The 10,794-nt window shown below is 41.4% G+C and overlaps 1 protein-coding gene across 1 annotated transcript; it reads right to left on the reverse strand.

The window, feature by feature from the left end:
* Positions 1-5,803: 5,803 nt before the first annotated feature.
* On the reverse strand, positions 5,804-9,614 carry LOC145410562 (uncharacterized). Its single transcript, XM_080280680.1, has 3 exons — positions 6,744-9,614; positions 6,270-6,566; positions 5,804-5,836 (listed from the first exon to the last, which is right to left on the reverse strand). Exons 1-3 carry the CDS (start codon positions 9,612-9,614, stop codon positions 5,804-5,806), a joined length of 3,201 nt encoding a protein of 1,066 aa, XP_080136806.1.
* Positions 9,615-10,794: the final 1,180 nt, after the last annotated feature.

The raw sequence follows: 10,794 nt of genomic DNA on the forward strand, positions 1-10,794 counted from the left end.
CCTGGGAACACCAGATGCTGTTGGCATCCCTACGTGTCAAGTGGGGTTGGTGGAGGATTAGTGCCCCTCCCTGTAAAACAATTAACTCTAAGCCCTTGGCCACCCTGTCTGGGATACATGGCGTCTGGCAATGAATGAAAATTACTGTACTTATAGACGTGAATTTATGTGGTGCACACCTTGGGGGAAAAAAAAAAAAATACGTACAGTACGTGATACTGAGTAAAAAAGTCAGGTAACAAGTTTAATAATTTCAACTTAACTTGTGGTGTAATGATTGAAAAATCATTTTGTCAGATTGAGTCTTCGAGTGGCATTGGTGGCTGGCAGCAAACAGTAAATAGCTGGCAGTGGTCGGGGGAGGTGCTACTGTGTGAGTTGGGGGACATACGACCATGCGAGTGTTTGCTATCACCAGTTACTGCATCTTTTTATTTTGTACTGTTTTGTGAATAAATGTGTAGATAATTGTGTATTACAGTACGGTGTTTGCATTTTTCCTTTATAATGGAGTATGTACTTTCAATCTTGTAAGAAGGTATTTCGGGATGAGTATGGAGGTTTCGGGACAATTCTCTGTCAAGGCAAATTGCCGTCACAACAAAAACAAGACAATTCGCCTTCATTAATGAAGATAGCTATGGACGATGCTAGAATATAATTCAAAGGCGACTACAGCGAGGAAGAAACAAGTTAATTATTGACTAAAGGTGCAACTAATAAATAATATCCAGAGCCTACGCTATTGAACATAGACTTTGCTGGATCCCCCTGAAATATAGTTATTAAAGTATCGATTAATCAATAATAAGTATATTTATAAAAGAATTGATTACCGTATTTCACGGCATGTAAGACGCACTTTTTTGTTTCAAAGTTACCTTAAAATATCCCCATGCGTCCTGCACACTAGACTAAGGCAGGTTAGTTTGGCTCCATTGAGAAGAAACTCTTATAAAGATGATCATCTCACTGCTTAGCAACCACAGGTGTTTTCTACAGTATGCAGACTTGATTTTGATTTTAAAAATAATATACACTAGTGTGTATATGCAGCAGATTTAAGAAACACGCGAGATCAGAAACACACAAAACTTTCGCGGATTTGTTTACAGCTCAACTGGCTGACATCGTGAAGATATTTAGCGGTTTAGCAATTTAACAGTTTAGCATCTGCACTATTCCAGCAAGCTAACGTACATGATCACTGGTGAACTCTCTGCTAATCTTCTGAAAGGCAATCATGACCACTTTGCTTGCCATCCATTCACTAACTAGGAAAGCAATCATACTGGAGAGATGCTGGCTAGTGAAACTGCCAAGTCATCAAAACAGACTTTCATCACGTATGGAAATTCGGTAACCTTAATTAGGTCAGTTACTTTTGTGACATTTTGTGAGTGTATATATGCAGCAGATATTAAAACACGCAAGTTCAAGAACAAAAAGCAGTCACGGTTTGTTTTCAGCTCATCTGGCCAGTACCGTCAAGGGGTTTAGCGGTTTAGCAACTTACCAGCTTAGCGTCTAGCGTACACCCTACTCTAGCAAGCTAACATGCTCACTGGTGAACTGTCTGCTAACCTTCTGAAAGGCAATCATAACCACTTTGCTTGCCATCCACTTACTAACTAGCAAAGCAGTCATACTGGAGAGATGCTGGCAAGCGAACCTGACAAGTCATCAGAATTGATTTTTGTCGCATATGGAAATTCAATCACCCTCATATGGTTGGCTTCTCTTAGTGACATTTTGTTTCATGCCTGACAAGAGTATCATAGAAGTGAACAGTCTTATTATACCAATAGCGAAAAACAGTTGTAATGTTAAACAGTACTGTCTGAAGTTACAGCTTCACTTTTTCAGCCAAGTGAAGTACTTTAGCAATGTCTATGCAACTCAGGGCACACCCAATTACAGTATTTTGTTTTGAAAATAGGATAAAATTCACTGAGTAGCATATCTGATGCAATATCTGAAATAGCAGTGCCTGAAGGGCATTCATATCAGCGTCCGCCATTTCTGCTGTATTCTTAGCAGACGAAGCGATCAGAATGATTGACAACATTCACTCTCTGCATCTCTGCTGCCTAAGCAAAGCTGTCATGATCGGCAATGGGGATCATTTAGGCCGTAACGTCCAAATTGGTTAGGTTAGGTTAGGTTGTAAAGTCGTTTGCCATTTTGGACGTTATGGCCGAAACGACCAGAATCCTAAGGTGTAGGTGAGAGTTTGGTGTGAGTGTAGTTAAGGAAGTAGGAGTGGGAAGAGTCAGGCTAGGGAACTGATAATCCGCTTATTATAATCCCTTCAGCCCAGCAATGTATTTTATAGGGTAGTTTATTCATGCTCGCCATATGATTTTATTCAGTTCAGGAAACATGTACTGAGGAGGTTAATGTGGGCTGTATCAAATGCCCCAAGTCTGAATATAGCCTGTGCTCAGTTAAAACGATTGCCAAATTAAAGTCGTATGAAGTGTGGTATAAGCAGTTCAATGGATGGTACTGAGGACCATTTACTGTATGAAAGTGACAGTGAAACAGTGATGATGACCGTGGTGATGACTTCCAGTGATGCTTCAGGACTTGGGGGAAGTAGTGATGAATTCTCAGGATTTGAAGACGAGTGAAATTTTCACCATGTCAGTAATATGAAGTGAATATAGGTTTTAGGTGATCATGACAGATGCAACCATGGAAAATTTAGGATCAGTGGTGCTGTACACCTTTAGTCTTGCACTGACGATGTTTGGATGAATAAATTGTTTGAGATGTTTCATGTCCTTAAGTGATGATATTTATATTGAACAACCAAATACATTTTGATGTTTTTGGCATATAATAAAGCCACTGGGTACTCCAAAACTGACTGATGTAAATGTTTCAGAGGCGAGCGAATGTTGCATGTGGTGTGTACATCTGTGCGTGTGTGTGTGTACCATAGCGACTAGGAGGCAGCAGTGTTAAGACCAAAAATGGATGTTTTCACAGTACTCGAATGTTTTGAGATGGATGTCTGTTTTTAGCAAATTCTGGTAAGAGAAATATGCATTTTTAATTGTTGATTCTGCAAGGAAAACAGCTGACAGTAAGAGAGTGATACTGGGAGAAGAGGGTAGAGACAGTTGTCTAGCGCTTGGGATGCAGCAGTGTTGCTAAGGGATAGTTTCACCATTCTCGACATGTTTTGAGATGAATGTCTGTTTTTAGTAAATTGTGATCAGTGAAGAACGTATTTTTAACTGTTGATGCTGCAAGGGAAACATCGCTGACAGTGAGGAAGTGATACTGAGAGGAAGGGGTAGAGACTGCTGTCTAGCGACTGGGAGGCAGCAGTGTTACTAAGGTGTAACAATGGATGTTTTCACCATACTCAGTATGTTTTGAAATGAATGTTTATAGTAAATTATGATCAGTGAAGCATGCATTTTTAATTGTTGATGCTGCAAGGCAAACATAGCTGACAGTGAAGGAGTGATACTGAGAGAAGAGAGTAAAAACAGCTGTCTATCCTGTTCCCAAGCAGCCTTGCTATATTGAACTTTGGTTGTGAAGCATTGTAATTTATGTATTTACAAGTGCTACCTTTTTATATTATTTGTGGAGGTAATTACAGGTTAGTTAGAGTGCATGATTAATGATGGTAGTAGTCTGATATTGTGCTTGAGTCAAGGCAGTGTGAGGAAATTCCGTAACAGGTGTGGAATATGACGGGGTTCTTTTAGGATAAATGAACTGATGTGAACATTCATTGTATGTTATGTTTTCGTCAGTGAATGAAAGAATAGAGTTTATTGACTTCATTTGTGGTTTTAAATTCATCATTTGTGGTTTTAAATTCATAAAATATTAAAAACAGTGTTTATTTCAGTTTACTGATACATATTTATCAACAAAGTTGAGATGGCCTCGTGGTTTGAAGTCACGTTTTGTTAAGACGGGGTTTTGTTTTCTCTTTTCCTGTATCATCTTTGTACATAAAAGAAGAAACTAAAGGATGATGAGCAGTACTGAATAGATTCTGAAAGGTGAGTGTGTATCTAAGTGATAGTGGCTCATATCAGTCACGTTTTGTCAAGAAGGGGCATTGTTTTCTTTTCCTGTACCATTCTTTGTATAAAAAAAAAAGAAACCAAAGGCTGATGATCAGTAATGAATAGATTCTGAAAGGTGAGTGTGTATCTGTGTGGTAATGGCTCTTATCAAGAAACCTTACTGCAGTCTTGGTTGGGGCAAACTTTTTTTTTCACAGAACTGCCCTGCCAGAATTAGGGTGCGTCTTTCACAATGCTGCGTCTTACATGCTGCAAAATACGGTAATTAATAATAAGTATATTTATAGAATGGCGGGGAATCGTCCATATTTTGAAAGGGAATTGTCTGACGGCGAATTCTCTCGCAACCAGTATGGACATGGACTGTGTGATGGACAGTATGTTGGACACAAGTGCAAGATTCAAATGTTAATAGAGTATTCGCGTATTTGGCATTTCGCGGGGGTTACAAGAACGTAACTACCGCGAAATATGCGGGATTACTGTACAATGTATATATATTGTTACGTGTGAGAGATGTCCTTTAACAATTCTGTCCCCAAACACCCTACACAGTAACACTTAATACCCAGGTTCAAGGTTAACAAAAAGTAAACTCACAAAAAGATTCAGTGCTGTAATTATGACTAAATAAAATAAAATAAACAATGCAAGAAGAACACACAATTAACTCGAGATCATCCCGAATATAACTGCATAATTTATCACCAACATCACTCCAAAATATAACAGAAAGATCACAAATGTAAATTATCCACAAAGTTAAAACCCTAACTTAGTTTCCAATACAAGGGTTAACAACAACTGGCACTCTCTGGTGGATGATTAAAAACCCAGCTCCTCACTCTGCCCCGTCCAAAATCACTCTCCCGATCAATCTGCCGGCTTGTGTGAAGCCACCACCGGTAGGACTTGACGTCACCCTGGTAAATGGTGCCTCGTCCAATCGCACGTGAGAGATCCTTCAACCAATCATCACGTTCCAGCTTTGACGGTTGTATGAAAGTAAGAAAGGAATCTCCGAGAGCCACAGGCTCTGAACTGATGTCCCATTCCGATTAACTGAAGCCTCAGGTGAGCGTACGTGATGATTGAAGCAGAAGTTGAGGTAGCTGATGCTTCAGGTGAATTCGTATTGGCAATTCACGTCACACCTCCACCGCTAAAAGAGAATACGACAGTGGAGTATTCGTTCACTTCTTATGCTCGCGACAAACAGTCAGCAAGTACATTTTGGATGCCTTTGATATGTCTGATTTCAAAGCTATATTCTTGCAGTAGTAAGCTCCACCTAGTTAACCTCTGGTTTTTATATCTGAACTTACTTAGGAATTTAAGTGGGTAGTGGTCAGTAAAAATGGTAATGGGGCCCTGGACAGATTGCAAGTATACCTCAAAATGCTGCAAGACTAAAATCAACGCCAATAACTCCTTCTCCACAACAGAATAGTTACATTGGGCATTATTAAACTTTTTACTAAAACAACACACGGGGTGGTGAATACCATGATGGTCCTGCAGTAAAACTGCACCTGCCCCAATATTGCTGGTGTCCACTGCCAAGGAAAAGGATTGATCAAAATCAGGAGCCCTGAGCAGAGGGTAAGTGGACAAGATATCTTTAGTATGCCTGAAGGAAGTTGCACACTCACTAGACCAAGCAAATTTCTTACCCTTCTTTAAGAGGTCCGTTAAAGGAGCTGTTAAATGGGAAAAGTTACGGATAAACCTACGGTAGTAGCCGATCATGCCCAAATACCTCTGGACATCTCGTTTACCTGTGGGAGTAGGGAAATCTAAAATAGCATTGACTTTAGCTGTAGGAGGTGCCACCTGTCCATGTCCAACCATATACCCCAAATACTGTACCTGAGATTTTATAAAGTCGCACTTTGAGAGATTGACAACAAGATTAGCTTCATTAAATCTAGTAAATAACATGGCAATTAGTTGGAGATGGTCAGCCCAAGTATGACTAAATAAAATAACGTCATCAATGTACACAACACAATCAGAAATATCCCTGATGACAGAATTCATTAAGCGTTGAAAGGTGGCAGGAGCATTCTTTAACCCATAGGGCATTACCTCACAGCAGAAAGTTTGATCATTTGCTACAAAACATGATATTTCTTTAGCTCTGTGAGTGAGAGGCACCTGCCAATAGCCTTTCATCAAATCAAATTTGCTAATAAACTTTGCTGTACCAACCTGATCAATGCAGTCATCCACACGGGGTAATGGATATGTGTCAGTCTTCGTTACTAAATTAACTCTTCTATAATCAACACAGAACCTATATTCACCATTAGGTTTGGGGACAAGAGTGACAGGACTGCTCCATGGACTGATTCCACGAGAAATTAAGTTAAGGTCTAACATATAATCCAGTTCCACCTGCAAGATGCTACGCCGTTGGGGGGAAACACGATAAGCAGGCAGTGTAATTGGCGAAGCATCACCAGCATCAATATCATGGGTAATTAATGACGTAAGTCCTGGAGAATCCTGAAACACATTTGGGCTCTGTGAAAGAATTGTGATTAACTGGGTAATTTGATCAGGTAAGAGGTGGGACAATTTAGTAGGCAATTCTCTCCAGGCTGTAGAATTCTCTCCAAAAATTCTAATACCACCAAGAGCGAATGGACAGAGTTTGTCATCACCCTCAGATGGAAGACTGACACATACAGGGCTAGGAGCAGTCTGCTGCAGAGTACCAGTCCCACTGTAGGCATCTCTCACAGTAGAACACTCCAAGTCGCTCATTCCCTCTGGAGACACCACTGCAACTGTGGGAGGATCAGGAGGAGATGAGTTAGGGGCCCTGTAATATGGTTTTAACATGTTAATGTGACACAGCTGATGGGGCTTTTTACGATCATGAGTGACAATGAGGTAATCGGTCTCACCTACTCTTTTGGCTACCATGTAAGGACCTCTATACTTAGCAGTAAATGGCTGGCCAAGCAAGGGAAGCAAAACTAGCACCTCATCCCCAGGCTGGAACTCCCGAGCACGTGCTCTTTTATCATACCAAGTTTTCATGTTACCCTGAGCAACCTTCAGATTACTATTAGCAGACTCCCAAGTGGAGTGAAGACGCTTCTTGAACTCCATACAGTACTTGAGAAGATTGGTTTGACACTCCTTATCAACCCACTTCTCCTTCAGCAGTTGTAATGGTCCACGAACATGATGGCCAAACACTAACTTGTTGGGTGAGAATCCTAAGGATTCTGTTGGAACCTCTCTAGTTGCGAATAATACAAAGGGTACCCCTTTATCCCAATCTCTTCCCGTCTCTTCACAATATTTCCTTAACATAGATTTCAGTGTTTGATGGTAGCGTTCAAGGGCCCCTTGACTCTCAGGATGATATGCACTGGAGGTTATATGCTCTACTCCAAACCCCTTAAGTGATTGTTCAAAAAGATTTGAAGTAAAATTACTCCCCCGATCACTTTGGACTTCTCTTGGAAACCCCATCCTGCTAAAGAATTTTAAAAGTTCTTGTGTAATCACCTTGGAAGATGGATTCCTAATAGGGATTGCTTCAGGGTACCTAGATGCCATATCCAGAATCGTGAGAAGGTAACTGTGTCCATGAGAAGTCTTTGGTAGAGGGCCAACAATGTCTATCACAACCCTAGTGAAAGGGACCTCAAACACCGGTAAGGGCACTAAAGGGGCCACAGGCACCTTTTGGTTGGGTTTGCCGGAGATCTGACAAACATGACATGTACGACAAAATTGTGATACATCTGCACACATTCCCGGCCAGTAGAAATGTGAGCGTATGCGATCTAAGGTCTTTCGGACACCAAGGTGCCCTGCTAAAGGTAAATTATGTGCAGTTTCTAAAATTAACTTATGGCAAAGTTTGGGCACAACCACCTGATGGGCATCCCACACACCATGGTCAACAGGCAGGTGTGAGGGACGCCATCGTCGCCACAATATCCCATTTTTGAGATAAAAGCATTCACCTAATTCATTCTCAAGGCTATCTGCACTCACAGCCTTAGCAGCCAAGGTTTTACAGTCAGCGTCCTCCTTCTGCAATGTTACTAAACCACTAGGACAACCTGGAGGTAAATCAGGTGGCATAACTTCATCCACTGCGCGGTACATAAATGTATCGGAAAGATTAATATCGTTGCTAATTTCAGCACCACACACCACATCCTCACTTTCAGTCACAATTCTACTAGAGGAAACAGGATCTTTGTGCTCAAAAGGGGTTGCCACACTTGCCATTGATCTAGTGACAGCACATACTTGAAAGGCCTCAGGAATCTCTCTCTCGAGCTCACAGGTCAGTTGCTCATATACGGGGACAACAGACAGGATAGGATCCACTTTAACCCTATCCCCAGCCAAATCGTTCCCTAACAAGAGATCAATCCCAGGCACAGGTAGCTCCTCTACCAGGCCAACATTAGCTCTGCCCTTAAAGAGACCACAATCTAGTTCAATCTCCGCCAAAGGTACAGAGAAAGGCCCACCAGCACCCCTCAACACAATGTGGTGGATAGCTTGATATTTATCTGGGTTAGGATTAAGCAATAGGGACCGAGATGCTCCAGTATCTCGCAACACTTTCACCTCGTACATTCTACCAGCGTTCTTAATAGTGCCCTCAGAAATAAAAGGCTTGTAGGTGTCCAAGGACTTAAACATAACACTGTTCACCGATTTGGCCTCAGAGCGCTGAGCTACACAAGCAACCACATCGCTATCCTGGCCTGATCCTTGGCTAGACTCCTCAGCTCTATTGTCAGCTACCACAGCAATTGCTTCCATTCTTCTTTCATCCCTTTCCTTAGCCCAACATTTCTCTGCTGAATGTCCCACTTTACCACAATATGTGCAATTTCTTTTGTTAGAACTACTCTTACCTCGACCCTGGAGAGTGATTTTGGCATGGGGTGGAGTCTGGGTACCGAAAGGTTTAAGAGGATTACCATCAGTAGAGTCAGGTTTATCATAGGGTATTTTACTACGAAGTTTCAAGTTAAGAACATAATCATCCTCCAGAGTAGCTGCCTCAAAGAGTTCACTGACCCCTTTGTCTCTCAAATGATTTGCTACATGAGGTTCTATTTTCCACAAAAAGTTTTCCATTAACATTAATTCTTTAAGAGAATCAAAGTCATTAACAGCCTTACTTTTCAGCCAATAATGGAAAGTTGTAGTCATGTCACTAAGAAACTCCACATGAGTCTGATCAGCCCGTTTGTGTGTTTTGCGAAATTTCTGTCTATAAGCTTCAGGCCGTAACTGGTATGCGGTTAAAACTGCTAACTTTAAGTGATCATAATCCCGCCTCACAGCAGGCTCCACAGACACGTAGGTAGTGCGAGCACGACCAACCAGAGCAGTTCGAAGCATAACAGGCCACTGCACTTTCGGCCAACTCATGCCATTAGCAACCTCCTCAAATAAGAGGAAGAAATCATCCACTTTGTCTTCCGTGAATTGTGGAATTAGATTACTAGTGGTGATGGACAGGGAAGATGCAGCAGTGGTAACAGGTTGGTTAAGTTGAGCCATTCAGTATTCATGGTCAAGCTCAAGACGCCGTTGTTCGAGTTCACGATCTAGGCGACGTTGCTCTAGTTGGATTTTGAGCCTTTCTTGATCAAGGTCCTTGTCAGAAAGAATAGGATTCACCTCAGTGAAGTCTCGACCAGTAGCCCTCTCGCCGAGGTCTTCATTTCCTTGACGTCCATCTTGTTCCATTTGCTCCACTTCTCTCACGTTACCTCCGCTGCATGTGTTTGCTATCCCCACGACTTCCTTTTTCACCATGTTAACTAGAGCGGTTTTACTCATTGTCGAGAGTGCAGGCAAATTTAAGTAGGATGCAATCACAAGCAGTTCATGAGCAGTTAAATTATCAAAATCAGATTCAGTTGGGTCACTGTCGATAAAACTTTTCGCATCTTCATTATTTATAATATGCATCGTTACCAAATTAAGCAGCTACATACACGAGACGATCCTAGTCACGGCACCACTCTGTTACGTGTGAGAGATGTCTTTTAACAGTTCTGTCCCCAAACACCCTACACAGTAACACTTAATACCCAGGTTCAAGGTTAACAAAAAGTAAACTCACAAAAAGATTCAGTGCGTGTAATTATGACTAAATAAAATAAAATAAACAATGCAAGAAGAACACACAAATTAACTCAAGATCGTCCCGAATATAACTGCATAATTTATCACCAACAACACTCCAAAATATAACAGAAAGATCACAAATGTAAATTATCCACAAAGTTAAAACCCTAACTTAGTTTCCAATACAAGGGTTAACAACAACTGCCACTCTCTGGTGGATGATTAAAAACCCAGCTCCTCACTCTGCCCCGTCCAAAATCACTCTCCCGATCAATCTGCCGGCTTGTGTGAAGCCACCAACGGTAGGACTTGACGTCACCCTGGTAAATGGTGCCTCGTCCAATCGCACGTGAGAGATCCTTCAACCAATCATCACGTTCCATCGTTGACGGTTGTATGAAAGTAAGAAAGGAATCTCCGAGTGCCACAGGATCTGAACTGACGTCCCACTCCGATTAACTGAAGCCTCAGGTGAGCGTACGTGATGAATGAAGCAGAAGTTGAGGTAGCTGATGCTTCAGGTGAATTCGTATTGGCAGTTCACGTCACAATATATATATATATATATATATATATACAGTAGAACCTCTCTCATTCGGACTATATG

Source organism: Coenobita brevimanus, chromosome 86 (genome assembly GCF_032717465.1).
Source record: "Coenobita brevimanus isolate Jiangsu-jjx chromosome 86, ASM3271746v2, whole genome shotgun sequence".
Taxonomy (NCBI): Eukaryota; Metazoa; Arthropoda; class Malacostraca; order Decapoda; family Coenobitidae; genus Coenobita; species Coenobita brevimanus.